This window comes from Argentina silus, assembly GCF_951799395.1.
Source record: "Argentina silus genome assembly, chromosome: 10".
NCBI classification, from domain to species: Eukaryota; Metazoa; Chordata; class Actinopteri; order Argentiniformes; family Argentinidae; genus Argentina; species Argentina silus.
The window spans coordinates 18,245,097-18,269,768 of record NC_139664.1 but is presented as its reverse complement, the minus strand read 5'-3'; the positions used below and the strand labels follow the sequence as shown (position 1 = coordinate 18,269,768).

General features: G+C 41.7%; 1 protein-coding gene across 1 annotated transcript; it reads left to right on the top strand.

The window, feature by feature from the left end:
• The first annotated feature begins 11,418 nt into the window (after positions 1–11,418).
• LOC310810541 (uncharacterized protein) lies at positions 11,419–14,125 on the top strand. Its single transcript, XM_083678337.1, has 6 exons — positions 11,419–11,558; positions 11,954–12,085; positions 12,613–12,711; positions 12,911–13,042; positions 13,270–13,358; positions 13,799–14,125. The coding sequence occupies exons 1-6, from the start codon at positions 11,480–11,482 to the stop codon at positions 13,880–13,882; spliced, it is 615 nt and encodes a 204-aa protein (XP_083534463.1). The 5' UTR covers positions 11,419–11,479; the 3' UTR covers positions 13,883–14,125.
• The last annotated feature ends 10,547 nt before the right edge of the window (positions 14,126–24,672 follow it).

Sequence of the window (24,672 nt, the reverse complement as noted above, 5' to 3'; positions counted from 1 at the left end):
AATCACATCATCAATGATATGTGACCGATCCCTGTACTTCACGTCACAAATCAGCCTCCACCACTATAGTTAATAATACAAAGATGTTTCAATGTTCCATGTCCTGACTGGTTGATTTGGTCTCTAGAGAGTCCATGATTAGAGGAATCCATCATAGGGAATATGAGACTAAAGGCTCCTACTCATCACAGCAGTGCATTCTTTGATGTTATAGTTCCTGGGATACCTTTGGAGATTTCCTCTGGTGATACAGGCTCAGGCATATGAAGGTTGTTTGCCAATGAGCCGACCTCTCCCTTTTCACTGGCCCCAAAACTTTTCTCCAAACTTTAGGATCTTTTGAAGTTTGGTATCAATGGGTAATGTATGTGAGTGAAATTTAAATTGACCTGATGTTCATACTACTGTCAGGACTGATGGCCATGTGAGGACTACTGGTTGTCTTGTCAGGACTACTGGTGGTCTTGTCAGGACTACTGGTGGCCTTGTCAGGACTACCGGTGGTCTTGTCAGGACTACTGGTGGCCTTGTCAGGACTACTGGTTGTCTTGTCAGGACTACTGGTGGCCTTGTCAGGACTACTGGTTGCCTTGTCAGGACTACTGGTTGTCTTGTCAGGACTACTGGTGGCCTTGTCAGGACTACTGGTTGCCTTGTCAGGACTACTGGTTGTCTTGTCAGGACTACTGGTGGCCTTGTCAGGACTACTGGTTGCCTTGTGAGGACTACTGGTGGCTTAGTCAGGATTACTGGTCATCTTGTCAGGACTACTGGTGGCCTTGTGAGGACTATTAGTGATATGTTAATAGTATTTAGCCATGCTTGACTGAGTTTGCCTGGCACAAAAAATAAACCAATGGAATAGTCCCAAAAGGGTATACCTCATCCCACCCATCTGGCATTCTAGGCAGGCTCAAGAAAACTCTCAAAGTATTTGAAAGTATGCGACTCATCAGTGTGATCAGGTGAGCCTCATATCCATAATCCATTTGAGTTAATGATTCATCTGTGGTTTAAAAAAAAACTGGACATTGTTGTTTGGTGATTCACTATGAGAACTCACCAGGATTACTGTATGCATTGGCACCACTTGTTACTCCAGATATCAATGCACAGGACATCTGGGCTTTAGGTTTGGTAGAACTTCCTCTTGTCTTTCCTTTACAACCCGTCACAGCAGAGCTTGAAGTTCCTTCCAGTGGAGAAAGTGCAACAATTTTACAAGTGAAGAGTTAGAATGACATCGTTATTAGATATTGTATACCCTCCTTACCCCCCACCATTTTCTATCTCTCTCTCCCCAAACATATGAAACAACAGTCCCTCTGAGTCTGAGCCTCGACCGTCTTCTCCAACTGTCGTTTGTTGTGAAACAACCTTGCAAAGTGAAGCTTCAAGTTCTATAGAGCTGACAAAGTGCAACTTAATAAGACAATGGAATGTTAGAATGACATCAGTTATTATTTTATACCCTCCAAATCCCCTGCTGTTTTCTCTCCCCCAAAATAAATATTAAATGGGAGGTGGTGAGTCACCAAAGGATTCCGTCAGAGATGTATTCAAATTAAAACTGTAATTAAATGGCATTCAATTAAATATCAGCCTCTCCATTGTGCATTTTTTTTTAGTTTTTTTGCTTTATTGTAAAATAAAGTCACAGCTGTGGGGTGGTTGTTAGACCCGATGCAAAGCGACTACTTTATCAGTGAATAATGCACGGCTTTGAACGCGTCTTCCAATCAGAATGCTTGTTCTGATCAACCCGCTGTATAACCTAATTTAAACTCACTCTGGGTGGAAATATCCACTGTGCTCTGCCTCCACAACCATTGGCTAATGCTGAAAGCCTAACGAACTGTTGTGAGACTGATAGACCGGCTCCCTGTTGTTCTATTTGTTCAATTCCCTGATACTTGATTTGTTCCAACTGTTTCGTGTTTATGCTCGCAGACTTTGCATAAACGGTATCATGGGGTCAGACCAAAACAAAACACTTTACACTTTTGTTTACACTCATTAAATTAAATAAAGAAATCCATTACCAGGTTGAATATGTAAAGGCCCTGTCATCTCTTCAGTTCTGTCATGATGTTAATCTTTTTCATAGAGTAACGTCTGATTGTTATATGATAAATGTCAGACTGTGTTTAACATAGATTCCCTTCTCTCAGTGTTCCCCGTCTCTCGACTAAATGGAGCACTGATTGCCTATCTCTATCACTTTGTCTCTCTCACACACACACACACACACACACACACACACACACACACACACTCACACACACACACACACACACACACACACACACACACACACACACACACACACACACACACACACACACACACACACACACACACACACACACATACAAACACACCTGGCACTGCCAAGCAGCCCACCTCTTTTCTCCATTTCCAGGAAAAGAGGAGTCTTGGAGCAGTATACCGGCTGGTGAATGCCTTTGCAGCGCTAAATTGATCCACTGGAGGAAAGAGAGCAGGTGCTCCACACATCAGAGCTGTCAAGGAGCTGCCCAGAAGTACTCATGGTTTCCCTTCTCTCATGCCTAGCAACTCAGAGCTCCATCACTCTTCACTGGAGATAGGACAGAACAGAGGGGGTCAATCTCTATAGTTATTGTCTCGACAGGATATAGTTTATAGTTATTGTCAGACAGGATTTATGTTGGACCAGCCTTGCTACAGAAAAAGACAATCTTGCAAGCCATACCTGTAGTAGTAGTAGTAGTAGTAGTAGTGCTAGTGGTAGTGGTAGTGGTGTTGGTAGTAGTAGTAGTAGTAGTAGTAGTAGTAGTAGTAGTAGTAGTACTGTAGTAGTAATAGTAGTAATAGTAGAAGTAGTAGTAGTAGTAGTAGTAGTAGTAGTAGTAGTAGTAGTACTGTAGTAGTAGTAGTAGTAGTAGTAGTAGTAGTAGTAGTAGTAGTACTGTAGTAGTAGTAGTAGTAGTAGTAGTAGTAGTAGTAGTAGTAGTAGTAGTACTGTAGTAGTAATAGTAGTAGTAGTAGTAGTACTGTAGTAGTAGTAGTAGTAGTAGTAGTAGTAGTAGTAGTAGTAGTACTGTAGTAGTAGTAGTAGTAGTAGTAGTAGTAGTAGTAGTAGTAGTAGTAGTACTGTAGTAGTAGTAGTAGTAGTAGTAGTAGTAGTACTGTAGTAGTAGTAGTAGTAGTAGTAGTAGTAGTAGTACTGTAGTAGTAATAGTAGTAATAGTAGAAGTAGTAGTAGTAGTAGTAGTAGTAGTAGTAGTAGTAGTAGTACTGTAGTAGTAGTAGTAGTAGTAGTAGTAGTAGTAGTAGTAGTAGTAGTTGTTGTTGTAGTAATAGTATACTTCACTATAGTGAATAGTGAGTAGTCGGTATTGTAAAATAGTGTGGTAGATTAACTTAATGTTTAGGGGAAACAAAAATCGGATATATTTGAGTCTTAAGTGAACCTTGAATCCTGCAGCCGTTAAATCTGCAACCCCTCACATGAATTAAACTGTTTTGAATACAGCATCTAAAGCCTGAGGTAAAACAGCTAGTTGCAGACGTTAGCCGTGGTTGCTAATCCAGTTGAACAGTAGTTACCACAGACAGTTACTGACAAAACTGCTTAGGAAAAAGATTAGACTCATCTGTGCTCCAACTCCCACTTATTTTCCTCTCTATTAAAACCATTAAGGATGATGAGGCCAACCTTTGTTTAATCTGCGCTTGGTTCCTTTAGATATCCGTTGTCATGGAGACCCTGTGCTACGGTAAGAGCTTTACGCAACCAGCAGCAGCCAACATAACACCTATGTCTATTGTTCCCTGATCAACATCCTCAATATGTTTCCTTACCCCTAATAATCCACAGCAGCCTACCAGTCGTTTTTTTATATCGAACTTCAATATATTGTCAACCATATAAGCCTGTGTGAATCCATCTAGATATGGACTCTCTTTATATTGTGTTCTGGGAATGCTACTTCCACAATATGACTGGATTTGGTAAGAGCTCTCTGATCCAGATATCATTGTCTGTAAAGAAAGTGTTCCATCCAGTAGGATGATAGGATCTGATGGCTAATGCCCTAACTAATGACGATGTTTTAAGTGCGAAGTTCTGGCTAGTCAATAGCCGCAAAAGACAGGAAATTCAAAATGAGCAACACTTTAATACCTGCTATAGTGCTGTATGTTGGTATGCTGTATGGGCAGGTTGCTTAGGGTTAAAAGCTTTTCACTTCTTACTAATGTCGATCGCCCAATAGCATCATGTATTTTCTATCCACCAACAGTCAAGGGCCAAATGATACAAAGCATCTTCAATAGCGACTGTATATCATCATCACTTATAAAAGCACTAAGCATTAACACTACTGCTAAGAGAAAACATTACCTGAAGACCACGTCTTCACATGCTTCTATCTTGTTCTTCTTGAGAACACAATGTCCTTATAATAGGCTTAATCAAATTGCTGTTAAAAATTGGAAATATAATGTGGACCTATTCCTGGTCGTGAGAACATCAACCATCCGTTGGGTCCTGATTGTGGGAAAGTCTCGGTAGGTTCCTAGGTGATGCTCTGTGTTATGGTGCCCCCTAGAGGTTCAGCACAGTCACAGGTGTCCTAGTTGAGCATACTTCTCATGTCTTACCAGGTAATAGGAGACGTGACTGGAATAGCAACATCTACAATGAATGTGTCGGTTGAAACAAAGTGGGTACAAAGTAGTAAATTAGAAAAGGACAGTACTGTTTGAGGAAGAGAGTGATTATGTAAATGTCCTCCTTCTCCTCCTCCCCATGGAGTTCCACTTCCTGACAACCTCGGTGATAAGAGAGTGCTTGGGGGGAGGGGGGGGGATGAGGGGGATGAGGGGGATGGGGGGGAGGGGCAATGAGGCACCAGGGAACCGTTAAAGAGTGGAGAGGGAAGTTTTCAAGGACTCTAAAGTTATTCTTTCAATAGTTCAGCAAACTTTTCCCAGCCATGGCTTTGGCTTATTGTTTGTATGAGATCTTTGCATCCCAGAAGGACCCTGCTCAAAGGAGTAGGGATACATCAACTGGAGCCCAGGAGATTTGCTATATTTGGCAAGTGTTTTCTTACCCTGTCGATAACTGTCTTTTCCATCTGATACCATGCTGAAAGATAAAGTTCTGCTGGCAAAAGGACAGGAGCAGGATACATGGTTAGTTTGCTTAATCTGCCACACTCAAAAAGGCTTAACTTATAATAATAATAACCTAAATGTTTTACTGACCATGTTTAATCAGTAGTGATGAGGGGATAGGATCCCTTGAAATACATTTAATTTACCAAAGCTGTTTTGGTCCTGAAAAGCACTTTCTAAAATGGAGTGTCATGTGGGCCACTCGGCTAATGTATGACACTGCAAGTTAATTTACTTTTTATTTTTATTTTTATTATCATTATTAGAGAGGATATTGTTGTTTGGAACATGGAACTGACTTCTGCCATGGTGGCCAGATGTGGCAGATTTCCAACAAACGTATACCCTGCTTAGTTAAACGTACTTATTATCAATAGTGTGATATGACTATATCACTAGATAGCTGTGACTAATATGATACATTATACCGATACATTGCACCTTCAATAACTCTAATAACTAATAACTATTTTGTACATTTCAAACACACTGTGAATACTACGTGTGGTACGAGAAACTGTATGAAAAGTACAACCATTTTGTATTAAAATCTATTTTGATATCGACCAATAGGATTTGAACATGCTATAAGTGGGAATACATTTAGGAGGGTCAAAATAACTGATGAAAGTATGCCCACTCTTGCCTTGAGTGTACATTTCCACATGGGGCAGGCTTGCTGCTCTACTGTGGCAGATATAGACATAATAAGGAGAAAATAAATGTCTTCTAATAGAGATAGTTCTCAGCATGCTGTTTTTCAAAGATTAAAATGGCGGAGATGTGAAGTGGAGCAGAGGAGGCTGATTCTGGAGGAGTGTTTCTGGGTATGGTCTGCCCTCAGCAGTCAATGTGATATCTCAAAAAGGCAATTTCCGCTCCTCAGTGACCACATTTTCAAATACAAACGTGAAAAAAGAAACTCATTATTTATCTGTTGAGTCATGTGTAGCATTATTACTGCCAATGGCACATGGTCCTAGCATAGATTTTTGCTTATGATGACTGATGTATTGATGATTCACTTACTTTAGACAAATGTACTTGTTGTAAGACGCTTTGGATAAAAGCGTCTGCTAAATATCAAAAATGTAAATGGAAAATGTCATGATAAATTTTTTTGGGTACATTCCCCAGTTATTTTGATATGTGTTAGAATCAGTTATTTAAGAAATGTAGTTATGAGTATGTTTATTGAAGTAAAAGAGTGTCAGATGTATTGTTTGAGTATTTCAACAGAATCTGCAACATGGTCTCATAATTTCACGTCGACATTTGACGTATGTGTTGTGTCGGATTATACTGAAACGTCAACAAAAGACTTTGTCTCACTGATGTCATTGGTTAAAGGGGCAATCTGGGATTCAAACAACAACAAAGCAAGTCTCCCTGCCACTTTTTTGGTAAACAGCTGAGGGATGGGATTGGAGAAATCTAACCACTCTCAAATTCATAGACAGAGCTTCGGATGTAAGGACTAACCATGAGATCAACATAATAGTTTTAACTATGTTTTGAAGCTATACAGTGATTGTGAATATACTATTTTGTTTCCAAACAATGGAGTAAAACAAGCCTATATTTTGGGTTCTGATGTAAGACAGTTGAGCTGAACTGATGAGGCATTTCTAAGATATATTTTTCTAGAATCAATGGCTATATATCATTTATTTAAAAGTTCCAAAAATGGATGTACCCATCCCAGATTGACGCTTTAAGAATAGCAAGAAGTCTGATTCGTTAGGGTAAGGGGTTGGTTAAGATTATACAGGAAATGAACAATTGCCATTGCCGTTTAGGTAAGAAGTATGACACTTGGCATCCAATTCTGACTGACTTCTAAGGGACTGATACTAGGCTGGCATCTGTCCTTTCATAGGCATTATCCTCTTCTTGTAATTTTGAGAGCTCTCCACTAGGTGGCATATTTGTGACTCTTATGTATGATGCCTCCTGCGAAAGAGATGTATGCCTAACTTTCAACCTCCCAATTACCTTTTTTCATAATACAATACACTAACAACATTTTCAGTCAAACAAAAACATTATGCCAAAGCTACGTAAGCACAATACAGGAGTCCTTTAAAAAAATACCACCACACTCATTATGCTTTGACGGCTGTGCATAAATGAATTATCATAAACTAAAAAAAACAATATGCACTTAGAACTGAAAACATAATTTTATTCATGTTTTCACATTTCGTTTTTTTGGTGTCAAGAGGAAGGAGGCACAAAGTGGTTGGCACAAAGTATTCAGCATGAGAGCCCTCTTCAGAATCGTTATTTTAAATACCCTTCCATCCCCTGGCGGAAAATCAAAACAACAAAAGTACAACTCCTAAAAAAGTTTTTATACCTCGAGGATTGCTTTCATGAACTCATTTCCCGCTGATTTGTTTTTGAAGAGTTTTTCCATCGGCTTAAAAAAGACAAAAACATTTTTAATTTAACAAACTGAGGAGGAGGAAAAAAGAAAAACAAATATCCACATAGCCGGCCAGGAGCCACACCATTTGCGTTTGTGTTTCATTATTAATGGCGAAGCTATACCATTTACTTTGTGCTTTTGACTCTAAATTTGCCCCTTACCCATGCTGTTTAAAATTATGCACTCGCCTTTAGAGGAGTTGCCACGCTCCAATGCCCCCTAAATCGCCAACCTTCCCACCCCCAACCCCTCCACCACCCCACCCCACCCCACCCCACTACCCCACCCCCTGGCTGAGCATCTTTCTCTTTTGATGACATCATCAGAGCTGTCAGTCTCATCTTGGCCTGTCCCCTCTGGGTAAAGAGTGTCACGCACTGTTGCCCCCCCCCCCCCACAGCGACAGATTATGTTTGATGACTTCATCGTAATCACATTTTAATTTTCTTTTATCTCAACAGTTCCACACTACACTGCCTTCCCATACACAAACACTAAGAGGACAAAGTCACATCTCAGCTCTGCATTTCCAAACCAACTCCATTGTCCCTACAGCATTGAACTAAAACACCATGGAATTACAACATCGAATGTGCAGTCAGTTAGTCCCTTTGATAAAAGAGTTCCCCAACAACTCAGTAACAACTTGCCTTATAAACAACAATATTTGCTAATTGTTGTTGCTAATGCTAATGTTTGCTAATGCCTTGCCCTGACAACTTACTCTAACCTTAACCACTCAAGTTAATGCCTAATACTGCCTCACCGCCACGTAAATTCACTTACCCGCATATAGCATATCCTACCTTTTTGATGTAGTGTCGAAAAATCAATTATATGCGTCAACCAGGACATGCAATTGGGAATGTGTACTATTGTGTATAGGCACACGGTTTAATTAGGAGACTGTGTTGGTGTGTGTGTGTGTGTGTGTGTGTGTGTGTGTGTGTGTGTGTGTGTGTGAGTGTGTGTGTGTATGTGTGAGTCTGTGTAAGTGTTTGTCCATATACTGTTACTCCTTCATGTAATAGAGTAAACTTTAGAGGGTCAGTCACTTATGAGCAGCATTTCCTAATCCTACTGTAGTTACTATTCTGAAAGCCAGCCCACTGAATAGAGATCCATTGACTCTTCATTGGTTGGAAGTTGGTTGTCTTTGAGCACTGATGACCTTGCAGACTTTGGACCCAGACGCACACTCAGACAAACACGTTTTTTCTCGGACGTGGCACGAAGCCAAAACAAATAACCTGCCCTCGAAGTGTCGGCGGAACCGCAAGAAACCCGAGACCCACACCCGGCCCGCCAGCACTCACTCACAGGCTATCAGAGAATGACTTGTTGAAATTTTAATTGTCGGAATGCATCATGTGGTTTGGAAGCAAAATCAAATCAGGACAGATCATCCTTCCTCCTCTGTGACATCCATCCAAAAGGAGAGCAGCATTTTTGATTAGGGTTTAATTTATTTATTTTAGACGGCTCTGATTTCAAGGTCTGGTTACACCCAACATGGGGGAGAAACAGATGACATTGAATGGAGAGGTAATTCAAGAGTCTGTGTTTCGATCCCTCACAGATAAGACAGGAGATAAAAGACAGGTGTCCTGTAGAATAGGAGACATCAACATCACTAACGCTGTATCATAAATTAAAAACTATATTCCTCGCCTGGACCTGCATCACTTCACAATGCCATTGTGACCTATGGTAAGGGAGTGTATTGGAAGAGTTGACTCTACACTGTAGAACGGTCTCTGTTTGTTACTGCTCACAGATGCCTGTAAACATGTTACCCACAGAGTGAATCTGTGCCTCATTTTCAACAACACAATGTTTGCACCTTTTTGAATTCATCCCTGTCACCTACTGTGTCATCTTCTGAAGCTAATTCAAGAATCATCTGGAAAACTCAGGATACTGTTTCTTCCATGAAACCTAACAGTATATATATATTTTTTAAATTTGTACTTGTAAAAATATTGTATTTAAATGGAGAACTTCTATCAAGTTTTACTGTTTGAAGTACATTGAGACTTTCTCTGTGAAGGGTATTATAGGAACGACAGGGACAATCATTTACATCTCTTCCTCTTTCTTTGCTTATGAAGTGTGGCCACTTTTCAGGAATGCAGTGCTCATGACAGGGCAGTTTTTTCCCCACACTCCAATCATGGCGTAGCCAATGGTACAACCTGATACGGCTTAAATACTGTACTGTATAGCGTAAAAAAAAGTGATTTTATTCATGACAGTGATATTCTTAAGTGGATTGGTCCATTTTGATATATCTCTTTACAGTTGTTTTGGTGTGAACTATTTTGAATTAATAATTCAATACGAGTAATGACTGCTAGTAATAGACTGCTAGCATAGTGACAATTATTTTCACTGCCAGTGTTGAGACATCAAGTTCATGTAAGGGAAACTATGAGGAAATACAAACATAAAAACAGTTCAGGGGATTTTTTTTTGGGAAATATCATAATATCTTATCAAATAGTCTTAGTTATAAATAGGATATGATAGGAATGTGAGAACAGGAGAGGAAGGAGATAAGATCAGAGTTCCAGAGGATTTGCCATTAACCTTAAAGGCACGGGTGCCCAAACTGTTTTGCTTGGTGGGCCAAAATTAAATCTGAGTGGTGGTCTGAGCGCCAAAAAGACAGACGATGCCTTAAATAAGCAATAGATCCTAAACAACATATGCTCAGCTCCATGAGTGTAGGATCTATTTTAAACGTGTGTGTGTGTGTGTGTGTGTGGCTTAATTTTCATGCAATGAAATGTGAGTCCGGGTATCTAAGGGTCCTCTGTGGCTCAGTTGGTAGAGCATGGCGCTAACAATGCTTAGGTTGTGGGTTTGATTCCTGCTGGGACCATATATACTGAAATGTATGCTCTTACTGTAATGTAAGTCGCTTTGGATAAAAGCGTCAGCTAAATGTCATATACTGTTATTACATCTTAACGGTCCCTCCTAAAGACCTCTTCACCCCCACTACTCCCCTGTACAAGTTTCTCTCCTGTTAATAATAATAAAAACAAGAATGTCCTTCTTCTAGCATTGTGACTGCCTATGGCCCCTGGTCTGAGCATTGATTACTTTATCTTATGATGATTGATGGATAGATGATTCACTTACTTAAACACATGTATTTGTTGTAAGTCGCTTTGGATAAAGGCGTCTGCTAAATGCCATAAATGTGAATGTAATGTAAATGTAAACATTGCAGGCAAAACCAAGCAGGCTTGGGGGTCATCCCAAACAGGCTTGTGGGCCAACTTGGGACAGGCCTGCTTAAGGGTTTAGAAGACAGACAGGGTAACAAGCAGGTGAAGCAGCAGAATGGGGTGCAGGGCTAACATACGTATGTCTCCCTTCAAATGTCTATCTGTTCTGCATCATGCAGTCACCAATAGTGCAACCTCTTAAGGCCTAGATATCGTGTCAAATTGTATTTTCGCATGAGTGTTTCCCTCTGCAGAAACAATCCAAATAATGTGATTTCTTTGGTGAGTGATATTCTTCAGCATATTGGTCCTTTTCAATATACATTTTTACTGTTGTTTTTGTGTGAACTATTTTGAATGAATATTCAACATGAGTAATAAATGCTAGTACTTGGCATACATGTATGTGACTTGGATGATTGTAATTATTTAATCTTCTGACTGTTGTTGTTGATCACCTCGAAGATTGGACATTGGGGCGTATGTAGGAGAAACTATGAGGAAATACATTCAAACAATCCATGATTCAATCAAAAGATATGCTTGGGTTATGATAGGAATGGGAGGTGGAGCTCTATCAGAACAGGAAAAGAAGCACATAAGGTAGAGTTCCAGAGAATGAAATGTTTCGAACATAAACGGGATAATGGGCAGCAGAATGGGGTGTTACACAACTATCATTGGGCTACTATTGATCCTGTATATGGTAAATGGACAGACAATCGGTAAGGTGAACTCTATATGAAACTGTAGTCAAACAATCTGTCACACAGTTTTCTATTTATCAATGAGGAGCACTCCAATTACATATTCCTTTGTATGTTTTTTTTAACGCATACAAATGGATAATTAAACTTAAATCTGAATTTGAACCTGAACTGTTAATCTTGTTAATCTTTTCATCTCATAACAGATTCTCAATCTAATATGGTCTGGGATTAGTGTACTACCTGTGTACTAGTTCATAGGTCCGAATGAAGTGTCTGTAAATTCCTTCACCAAAACAAAGTTTTGTGGGGTAAACAAAGTTTAGCAGTTTTTGTATAAAAGTACACCTCGAAAAATGAGTGATTAACACACTTTCATCCTTGAGGTTTTCCTTTCTTTGTTTGTATCCTAGGGAGTTGTTCCACAGATCCTCCTCTGTGTTGTCTGGGGCTCAACGGCACCTGCAACAGAGGATGTTACTGTGATGTGGCCTGTCTCAGGTTAAACGACTGTTGTCTTGACTTCCAGAGTGCATGTGTAACAGGTAGTAGGACACTAGGTTCAATCTCAATCATCTTCTCTCTTCTCCATATCTCCTCTCCTTAATCTGCACTGATCTGAAAACATACAGTACGGCCCCTGTGTCCGAGCATTGATTACTTTATCTTATGATGACTGATGGATAGATGATTCACTGACTTAAACACATGTATTTGTTGTAAGTCGCTTTGGATAAAGGCGTCTGGTAAATGGCATAAATATAAATGTAAATGCTAGGTGAACGCTATGGCAGACGGTGGATGGCTGCCTTTTGTGAGATTACAGCCTATGGAGGAGGAGAGGAAGACACTTAAACTATTGAAACACACCCATAAACAACATGTCTGCATGACTCATCATCCCTGTCTGTATGATAATGGCAGTCGTAGAAGGAATTGAAAATATTGACGCACCTATAGTTTTCTTTTTAAACTCACACAGCAACAGTAGGTAGCAATTTCATTGTTTTACGTACTGTGTAGATGAATGCTATATTTGAGGCTAGCATCAATATCTTTCTATGTCCAACAGGTTTTCAGAATGCAACATCTCCATCTGGTGGAGTGTCGCCTGGGTCCAACACAACCAATACCACTACAGCTGCAACGTTCCCTATATTTTCCTTCACAGGTCCCAGCTTCCCTCTAATCTCTAGCAATATACATGTTTTGAACGCATTCATTTTGTCAATCAATCAATCAATCAACCAATCAAATAGAGCAATTATCGATTGTTTTGTACTTTTAAGTGACGATGTCTCAATAAAGAGTCACAAAAGGCATGTTTCGCCTTCCAATTCACAGAAGTGTCGTTGTTGATTTTCCCAAAGGGAATTGCTTTACTATTCCGTCCCTGTGCTGTGAGGGCAATAATGTGACCTGCTTTCGAGGCTGCTTCTGTGACGAGTCCTGTCTGAACACTGGTGACTGCTGTCCTGACTACGTGGATACCTGCACAGAAGGTCGGCACCTTTTGTCATTCAGTTGAATCCCTTATATTGTGATTGACATGAATGTTGGATTGTCTTCTTTGGGCTACCCCAAATGTCAGTATGTTTTAAAGGTAGTGGCTGCTTACAGTCGTCTTGTGAACCAGAGTACTATCGAGACTAATCGTAGCCCAACTGCAAGGCCATAGGCACCATTTCAGGGGCTCCATTACGAAAGGCCTATGCTATGTTCTTTTTAGATATCAAGACTGTGATTGGTAGCTTGAAGGTATCCGTCCTGCCTCCGTCCGATTCGACTGATTCCTCTCTTGAAGAAGGTCTCCAAAACGTAAGTGCCTCTGTGCCTCCGTCTCAACCAGACCTGGGTACAGTATGTAGATTGGAGCTTCAAAGTAGTGCTAAATGGCCCTGATCAATTGGTGGCAATGAAGAAAAGAGATCGCATGATGAAGAACGTTCATTGGAGAGGTTGTTTAGGTTCAGATAAGGTGCTTTCTCAAATCTGGTGCCGTGGCCAAGCACCAAACTTCACACACTATTTGTATGTTTTGTGGATATGCACACATTTGCTGCTATTAGAGAACGCAGCATAATGTATGTTTTCAGATTTTCAGTGTTGCCAAAGAGGGCAGCCATGGCATAACTACATGCTACTGTACACCTTTAAAGATGGCAAAGATGCTAAGCTAAACGTCAATTGTAAAGCTCATCAACCTGTTATTTCTCTCTCTTTCTCTCTCTCTCTCTCTCTCTCCCTCTCTCTTTCAGGCGGCTCTACAGCTCCAAGCCTATCTAAAGGCAAAGCACAGTGACATCAGGTCTTTCAGAATCATCAAACTCAAAAAGACATGAAAAGCGTGGGACAGGGAATTTGATATACTGTAATACTTGATCTCAGAACCTTGTGCTTGGGGTGCGTTCTTCTCCTATCTCTGTGTGATTTTACCGACTGTGAAACCAAACCAAATCAATGATATTGGACCACTTGTCATTGAGATGCTTCTAATCAATGTCTGTATTGGTTTTATTACTGTATCAAATGAATTTCTTTCATTTGAATTTGTTGACATTTAATAATACAGGTCATTCACCACACCTCACTTTGCAGTGTCGTTTTTTTTCTATCGAACAACAAACTCTCTTGTATGAAAGAGGGTGTGAGGAATGAAATAAGCAAAATGGGAAAAGTATTCATGGAAACTGTCAAAGCTACTTATGAGGGAAGAATCACACGTGAAGGGAAAGCATTTGAATGTCCTATGTTATTCATTGGACTAGATGTAGACCGACTGATGCCCATCTACAGTGTTCATTGAGTAACACAGATATTAACATTGTATATTGGGCTTAAATCCTGGAGGATATACACATTGAACAAAACGACACCGAACATTATGATAATCAAATTGAAATGGCCATTTATAACACGACTCGGTGGAATATGTTGGAATTTAATTGCTTTGATGTGCCATCTTCCCCTGCTTATTATTAATCGCCTAGGTCATCAATAACATGCAGTAAATATTCATTACAGCCCTCTATATCGTGACAAAAAGGCTATGTCTGGCCAATTAAAAATGCATAAGGAGTAATGGCCCTTTATGAATAACTTAGCAGATGCCTCTCCATAGCTACAGCCTGGTAAAGGCAACAATACCCTCATATACTCTGTCAGTTTTCACTCTGCAGTCTGCACCGCGCCAGAACATTCTGGGTCCTACAGTACTCTAGGTCTGGACTCTGGAGCAGTAAGTTTGTTCTTATAAATCAGGGGATGGACACCCAAAAGTCAGCTTATCATCAAAAGATGATGTTTTCTACACAGTGGACCCATACATAAATGAGGTTAAGATCATGAATCATCAGTAGACTTAGTGGATGGTATAGGGTGAATGTTGGTTCATTGGTTTTGGCATCCCTCATTGTGGTAGTTTGTGATGATTAACATCTTATAAAATCATTTTATTGATTACTTATATGATGACAAATGAATCAATCATAAAATATTCTCAATAAGACATACCACTATTCAGTCAGTTCTGCTCTCGTTTCTTGGCAATGATTTCAGCTCAGATTGAGATATTTTGTCCAGTAGATGGCAGGTTTGTATAGGTAAAACCTCAAGTGGTCAGGCTGGATATCAGAAGCTGGTTCCTGCTGTATGGTTGGTAACTCTTCATCTAAATAGTTTTCTCTTTGCAGTAAGAGTCTGAAGTTTATGTGTCGAATCGTCAGCATTGTGAAATGTCTACATGATGTTTCAGCAGTATTTATTACACTGCAGTACATTAACCCTATACACCTGTACGTCTAGAATTGCTGCAGATTGTCTAGTAACAACATGCTGATGCAATTTTTACTTCACTAATATTGTATGTTTTCCAGGAACTTAAGAGGTAAACAGGGACCCCTTACATAAATCACTCATGTCATTCACCATTCAGCAAAATATATGAAACGAGTCGTCTAAACAAAGACTCCATTCAAACACAGTACGTTTTCGACTATGTTCATTCAGAGATAATTCAATATCGAGTGCTCAAAATGAGCTCCGCGTCCGCGCTCGTTAGATCATCATAATGGTATCTGTTGTAAAATGCCGTATCATCATTTTCATTTCCCATTCGTTTGTTAAGATCGATGGAAGTGATGATTGATCTCGACAAACACAGTATAACAACAACAACAACAACAACATCGGTATCTTTTTTGGCCAACTGCACACAGTCCGGCTCATTCTCGTTTCCTCCGGCTAACTCTCCCCATAGCTCGGTGAGTAAGCCTCAGTCAGACCAGACCAGTAGTAAGCGGAGATGATAGCCTAGCCTAGCGCGACGCTCCGTGACAGAGAGGCTCCACAGACCCTGGAGCAGACTAGCCGACACATACATCACAGCACTGGGGGGGGGGGAAGATTACTGGATAAAGATCACAATATGACACTTTTCCTTTTCTGTGCTGTGCTGGCTCACTGAACAAGCTGAGAGCTGCCTGCCTGTCCACGGGCCTAGAGTCCTGGATATCGACCAGAGATCATAGCCTTACGCATCCTATACGCAGAGACCAGAGGAGAGGCTGGCGGAGGTAGAAATCGGAGGACGGGGCTCATTGTAACGCATGGACCGGAATGAGGAAGGGTATCAAACACGTGTGGATGATACCATTCCAAATTCCGTTCCATACATTCCATTGAGCCCATCCTCCGATTTCTACCTCCGCCAGCCTCCCCTGTCAGAGACATGTACACAGATCTCTATGAACAGTATGACTCTGTTGCTCCTGCCCAGGCAGATAGTGAGAATTCCACAGGCCAATGAAAAGCAACGTACTGTATATTTTCGTGTGGAATTTGATGTCTGGGGACTCACTGTTCCCCTGTCAGTTATTTCTGATAAACGTTCCACCTTATTGGTGATCATTAGTCCAGGAGAGGAGACCCACGCAAAGGGATAACGAGTTTACATCAGAAAGACAGGAAGAAAAATCAGCGAATCAATCGAAGCACCAGTTGAAGCACCGTTGCCAGATAAGTCTCCCTCCTTCTCCACGGATTCTATTGCACTCCATGCCTCTGTTTTTGGCGTTTGGAAATTAATTTGTCTTGAGGTGAAACTGCAGCCACTTCTCTCCAATGAGTGTTTATATTAGCTATTGAGAGACATAGATTAACATGACAGAGGAACCAATGAGTTCACCTCTACATGGCACTGCCTAAATCAATGCACACTTATTAAGCTTCCTTTTTGATTTGTGAATATGAGTTACATATTATTCTCCCTGATGCAGGTTTGCTATTTTTCTTCCCTCTCCCTCCCCATGGCCTGAGTTATTCCCTGTGTGTGTGTAGGAGAGGGGTGCCCTGTGTGTTCCATTAAACCTCTACCTTCCCCATTCATTTCGAGAATGGGTTGGAAACAAATCAATAAGGCGAGCAAAAGCATTTTTATATATGCAGTTATTAAGTCATAAGCTACAGTATGTCACACTCCATTTCAGCAACAGCTGAGGCTCAACAATCTGTAGGCCCTCCCCCAGCTGAGCACCCGTGGGGGACATTATGGGAATCATAAATAATACGCGCTAATGAGATATGAATTGATTACGTGGGGAAAAAGCCTGACGCTCTCCATCCATCACTCTAAATGATGTTTAACAATGGATTACCAGCCAATAATTCCTCCAATATGAGATTAAATAAAATAGCAGGGGCTGTTTTCAGCAGACAAACCACCACCGCCCCCCCTCACCCCCCCCCCCCCCCTCCCCCAACTCCCCACCCGCCCCCCCACCCCCCCACCCCCCGCCCTCCCATTTTCCATGGGCGAAAATAAATCTGCTCAATTACTGTACCACCAATCCGTTTTTCACCGCTAAGGATATTATTATTTCATTTAGGACTTGTTCATGCATCATAGATTATTTCATTTCACTCAGTCAATAAGGAGAAGTGCAGTATTTTATTTTATCCACTGGGGCCCATGGTGAAGTGGGGCGCTGATAGACTATGCTGCTTGGCCCAATACTTGGTGGGTTTGCTGTGTGGAAGGAGGTTTGTTGTGACACTAGAACCAATAATAACACATCGATGTTTATGTATTCATGTTTTCCTCACAAATCTTTTTCTATTTTTTTCCTTTTTTTTTTTACAGAGGCTCATAACGGCTTTTAAGATATCCTCGGGCATCTGACAGACATAAACAAAAAGGCAGTCCTTCAAACTGTGATCAATCGAAACCGAATTATCTGTTCCCATAAGATGATTTGGAACATCACCTCGATCCCGAGGAGCACTGAGAATTGGATCACGTACATGCTCGGTATGGCTAAGACACTTAGCCGCAAATCTCGTTACGGTTCACAGTGAAGCCAAAGTTCTGATTCTGGTTATTGTTGCTCATTCACTGTAATGACATCAGGTTCTAGCTCTGAGGGGTAGCTTGTGATGATCTGTGGTTAATGTGTCGTCTGATTCCCTCTCTATGTCTCAAAGAGGTTTCTAGAGAGACAGGAAAAGAGGCCTCAGCATTTTTCAATGGCACATAATCCAAGCTGTCATGGTTTTCATTCTTGCTTGAGTTCTTGTCATTGTTAGAATAAAGGCAGCATATGGCCTTGACAGCCAGCATGTGTGTATGACATTAACTTCACCCCCCCCCCCCCCCCCCATCTCATTCTGTATTACCACTCCTAATCTCTTAATAATAACTACTATGAGAGGGGGGGGGGGGGGGGGGAAACACACATGCACACACTCACACACACAGAGACTGAGAGAGCAGCATGAAAAAAATCTGTCTTCTCTAAACAGCATTCCATAGACATGCTAGAGAGAGAGAGAGAGGGGGGGGGGGGGGGCTGTGTAAGACAACGTCTTTATCTCATGGAGGACCTGTTTAACAGGCTTGGGATGGCCCACTGATCCACGACCTATTCTGCTCCCTGGTGACCCACTCCTGAGTGGACCCCTGCACCATCATGGAACATTCTTAATTGGGCTTCTTGATCAGTCTGGAACCTGTTCTACAAATTCAGTAGACAGAGTAAGGAACTGCATGTAAAAACAATCTACCCCAAAAAGACTGCAATTAAAGATTGATACTTGTGTTAACTCGCAATACAGGACCTATGGGTTTGGTTTCCTGAACACAGATTAAGCCTAATTTAGACTAATCTTCAATGGAGACTTTCTATTGGAAATGTTATCTAGTCCAGATCTAGGCTTAATCTGTGTCCATGTTCTAAATGTGGATGTTCATTCGGGGATGTTCATACATTTGAATACATTTGTTTTTCTTAGTACAATAATTCAAATTTGCACACTGGCCCCGATGAGAGCATAATATTGAATTGCTCAATACTAGCTGACAGAGTTTCAAGGGTTCACTCACTGGTGCTGATTATAGATAATGAGAGATAGAGAATAGCTGCTTCCTAAGGGCTTTGATTGGGACCTCTTCTACGTGATTGAGTGAGTGCTAGATTTCAATAGAATGATTCTGGGGAAAAAAAAGTTGAACAACAAAACCTCAATGTTGTCCTCGTAATGACTATACGTAAATGTTCATTAGTCAGAACAAAAAATTCCCTAACGGGTTGGGAGTCCATTTTGACCACAGAGAGTGGTGTTGGTGGGAGGTTAGATTTGGTAATGATCAATATGTGATGAATAAATGGATTACAACACGGTGATCTAATGGAGGTGCTCAATCAGAAACTTCATGAAATGGCTCCTTGTGTATTGGGGGCAGTGGCACCTTTGGACAGGTGCTAATTACTCTAGTAATTTGAGAAAATGAGCTTCAGATGTTTGCTAATCAGCACAAATGAAAGTACATTAGCATGGGGGACATGGGGGGGCTTGGAACTGGATTCATTCTGGACCAATTCTCTTTATTTTACCATTGTCCCTTCCTCTGCTCCTCCCCTCCTCAGTTCTCCCAACAGCACCCAGTAACATATCCACTCCAGTGGAGGCTGCTGGAGGTAGAAATCGGAGGACGGGCTCATTGTAATGCATGGAATGGAATGAGCAATGGTATCAAACAGGAATGGTATCAAACAGGAATGGTATCAAACACGTGTCATTCCGCTGCATGCATTACAATGAGCCCGTCCTTCGATTTCTACCTCCGACAGCCTTCACCGAGCCACGTTCTTCCTTATGGTGTTGTGCTGTTTTGTGTAATTGCAGGTTTGTATGTTGGTGCTGACCCGAACAGAACACATGTCCACTATGTGGCCAATAAAAGCAATTTACTGCTCCCCCTCCTGGCTCCTCTCTCTCTCCATACCCCTCCCTGGCTGCCTGGCCTCCTGTGGGTATGAAGTATGGAGTGTAGCAGGAGCAGGTAGGCCTGTCTGGAGCAGGGTTGAGGCTGGAGCTGAGGCAGGGCTGGATGGGGAAGAGGTGGCTGCCTGTCACAGTGTCTGATTAATGACCCGTCGGTGGCATGTCCAGCCACATTAGGGCTCCATGTATCTACCAGGGTCCACGCGGGGCGAGGGGCTTTGTTCTGGGGAGGAAATGGTGTCAGCAGCCCCACAGCCGTTTGCCTATAAAAAGATAAAGATTTGCTGTCATCAGAGGGCAGATTAAAGCGCACAATGGCGACATTGATTTTTTTACCAAAAAATTCACATTTTGGGAAAACTCATTCCAGGGCTTGGGCGAGATATGATCAGCTTATTTGGAAAGGGATAATATGGAATCTTCTCCCCAGAATGAACTTTGAAAGAAGTAAATTGTAAATATTGATTTCTGAAATGAAGTGTCAATCTTGGTTGGGGCCCAGATTATTCCTATCATCTCACTCGAACCACCAGCAACGATGAATTCAAAACTGCTGACAAAGTGGAGCGTATAGGATTTCTGTTAGGGAGCAGTCGGCAGCGCTTTACCGCTTGGCCGGCCCGAACCCCCTTGCCGGTAATGGCTGTTCAATTTTATCAGATAACGGAGGAGATCTCATCAGAGGCGAAAAATGAAATGAACTGTGACTCCGAATCAGGATCCCAGCTCTTATCCAGGCAAAAATCATCCGAGCGGGGCCCAGGGCTTTCCATTATTTCAGGTCACTTCATTACGGCCCGGCACACAGGACCCAATTGCTGCAAACAAAGCAGGCCTTTCCTGTCTCACCCAGGGGTCGAGTCTGAGGGGCAGTTTGATAGGCTCCTGACGTGTCCAGGGTTATCCTATTACCACTTAAGAGGGTTGCTGAAAGGTAGCAAATCTCGACCACTTGTTTGTTTTCCTTTCCCCACCACCCCACCTTTTGTATCACAGGGGCTTTATTGCTCACCTTGTACCTCATGGTGGAAGTATAATTCATCTTTTCCAGTAATAGTTTGAAATGGATTTTTTGTTCTATTCTTTTTCGCTTTGTCCTTCGTGTCCTTTTATTGTCATACGGAATGATGAAGACAAGGTGATATGAAGAACATACAAGAACATATATTGCAATAAAAAAAAAAAACATATGTTGCCATACAATAGAGTGGAAGATGCTTTGGGTTGAGAAATCCTTCTTACAGAGGCATGTTTTCAAATGTGTTTCTCTACACAAAGATACGTAATGTATATAATATGTAATGAATATGATGGTGCCCAGTATACATACAATAATAATAAAAACATTGAAAAAGAAACAATAGAATCTAAGCTTTAGACAACTCTCTGAAGTATTATTGGCGTATAATAGAAAGTTGTGGGGGAAGGTGAAGGATAATGAAAACAGGGATAGAAATGGCGGAAATAAATGACCGAGTTACAAAACATTGCATCTTGAAATATGTGAGGTATGCGCATAAGTGTGTATTTGTGTGCTGTGCTGGTAAATGAAATAAGGCCCCTATCACAGAGGAATGCTGGGCTCTCTGAGTAATTGTAGTTTTTGTTCCAGCCTCCATAGGCTCAGTATTGATCTCCAGGAGGAGGGTGGTTTGATACACATGGGGGCAGGGGCACTTGATAGCTACATGGGAGAAAAATGACGTCGGCCCAAGCGGGGGAGATTTGTAAGGGAGAGATAAGGGGAGCTAACAGGAACGGAATAAAGACCAGAGCACTGACAAACGCCTATAGATAATCATGCTCCTTGGATGAAGACCCCCCCCCCCCCTTTATTTCCATATAAACTGGTACTGGTAGTACCTAGGTCTTCATAACTTTTGGATTGTTCATCAGGTTGATATTTGTGGTTTGACCTCAACAAGGATCCACCCCATGGCAATTACTCATTCTAAACTAAAGCTGGCTAGTTTTGTGGCTAGCAAACCCTATTAGCCCTAAAGTGGCGGTAAGCTAACCTTGTTAGCATATGAAGCAGCTCTTGTGCTGTGTCTGTTGCCTGGGTTTTTACTGATCTTTATCATTTTCCCTACTAAGCAGCGGTTTGTCCCTCACTCTGTCACTCCCTTTCACATGAAAACATCTCTTTAAGGGCGACTTTACAGCTTTTAAGTCCGACTTTCTAGCTTTCCTCATCTCTTTTCGTTGCCCCCTGTCTCTCTATATTTCCTTCTTGCCAAGCTCTAGTTCTCATGGAGAATTATCAGAGGGATCTCCCACTAGCTCCAGACCGTTGGATCTATACATCGACCCAGGCTTGAGTTACATTGTCCCAGCTCAGGCCACACTTAGATGACACTGATACAAAACCACTATTCTCAGCATTATCCCCCCCGGTCACACACATTTCAAATGTAGGTGATAAGGCTACAGAGGGTGTTATAACAGTCTTTGTTACTAATCCTTGGTCTGAAATAGAAATACATTTTTTTTTAAAAATGAGTGAGGACACGAAATACAATAAAATAGTTTGAAAAGGTCTGATGTCATTATTTTCTCTCTGTCTTGACAGGAACTCTTGGGTAGCCTACAGCTTCAATCGAGGTTTTGAACATGCAATGAACTGTAACCGCATGGTCACCAAGCTCCCAGCAGTTTCCATCCTTCCAGAAGTTTCTGAGGAGGGTACTGGCTTCAAATGAGCAAGAGACGAAATAAGGTAAAAAATAAATAAAATGTATTTATTAAAATGACTTTACTAATCAATGGGCCACATATGCCAATGTGGCTAACTAACGATGATATTTTAGCATTATAAATTGACTAGCATTAGCGAAGCAGTTGCTAACTACTGTACATAACATAACATAAACAGTAAGCAGACATACAAAAAACAGGAAAAGTGTGCTAACTTTAGACGGGAGTTCTAAGACAGGCAGCGGTAAAGTCCAAAGAAAGTAACTCTGGTGCTCGTTAAAAGTTGTTGCTAATTGTTTCGTGATTCTAGGAATTAAGTCTGGTCAGGTGAGTCTGTGGCTAGTGGAGTAGAGTAGAGTAGACAGAGTGTTGTACATGAACATGTAGGCCTGGTCACACCAGTGCACAGGTGAGGACTGATGCACCGTGTGACTTTTACATCCGAGACACTTGCCATGCGATATCCTCCATAGAGGTCAGCTTCCACTCCCTCTAATTAAGCAGTGTTGAAAATCCCTCCTGTCTTCACGCCTGCTGCTTGGATCCCTCCATGTATGGGACAATTAGAACAAGTGACTCTGAACCACTCGCACAGACACACACACACGCACACACACACACACACACACACACACACACACACACACACACACACACACACACACGCACACAACCCCCCCCCCCCCCCGAAAAGCACAACATTTACATGGAAGGAAAATGAAGACTGAGAAAAGTCTTGAAACAAAGTACGTTCGAGCCTTTGGTTATGTTTCAGAGCACAGGGGCAATTTAAAAGCCTTGAAATGGTGGAATTAGAGGGGATTTGATGCGTTTCAAATGGAAGGGAGTGGGGACAGGGTCAGAGGCGTTACACCTTCAGGCGTTATTTAAATAATGTCTTGTGGCACATTTGATGCATAGAGGCAAGAGCAAAGAAATAAGGGATTTATGCAGACGCCTCTGCAGTTTTATCTCCCTCCTCCGCCACTCTGAGTCCGCGCTCCAGTGGTGGAAAAACAAGCACGCGTACAAGTTGATTCAGATCATACAAAGTGTACGTTTGAGCTATCTGGATATTCACTTTAAACAACATCTAAATCAAGCCGTTCTCCACGGACCTCATTCAGTCCTTATCAAAACACAAGCCAGCGAGAGATAAGTTGATTTGCTTAAGGAAAAAAGAGGAGATATTCAGAGCACTTGGCTACGGCAACGGCCCCGTCTCTGTTGTGCGTATTAAACTTATCCACCACTTCATTATATCTCCTCTCTCTGGAGAGAGTCCCAGTACAGTGCCTCTTTATCTCTACTCTTGTCTAGTTTGTCCCCTCTCCTCTCTCTCTCTCTCTCTCTCGCCCTCTCTCTTTATGTCCCCTCTCTCTCTCTCTTTTCTCCCACACTCTCTCCCTCGCTCTCTCTCTCTCTCTCTCTCTCTCTCTCTCTCTATATATATATATATCTCCCTCCTTCTCACTCTATCTCCCTCCTTCTCTCTCTATCTTTCCCTCTCTCTCTCTCTCTCTCTCTCTCTCCCTCCTTCTCTCTCTCTCTCTATCTCCTCCATCCTCCACCCCCCCCCCCCCCCCCCCCCCCCTCTCTCTCTTTCTCTCCGAGGCCTCGTAGCAGACAAGAGCATCATCAACATGCGCGGTGCACCAGTGTCATGCAGATAGCCCCTGTTTTGGTAATGGAGGGAACAGCGATCGATAGGGACCAGGAGATGGCTATAGCAGCAGCGGCTGATGAGGAGGAGGAGGAGGAGGAGGCCCTGTTTGGCTGGCCCCTAAGCCTGATGAATAATGTCTTTGTCATAATAGAAGGGATAATTTAATGCTGATACTTAGCCCTGTGATGAATAGCCCTGTCACTGACAGAGAGAGGTAAGTCAAACAGACCATGACAAGTTCTGAAATATTAATTTCATTCCACATTCCGACTGCAGCGAATGGGTGTCTGAGTACACAAATACAACAACGGTTAAAACTATGATCCTGAGGAGAAATTGAATATAGTGTCTGTGAATTCTGAATGAATGAAATGATCGAGCCATTGTTTGCCATTATCTGCTGTGTCTTGTCCCGTCTCTGAAGCTCTTTAAATCATGAAAACTGTAGTGTTTACTGAACGTCATTGCTTTTGTACTGCCGTTTCTTCC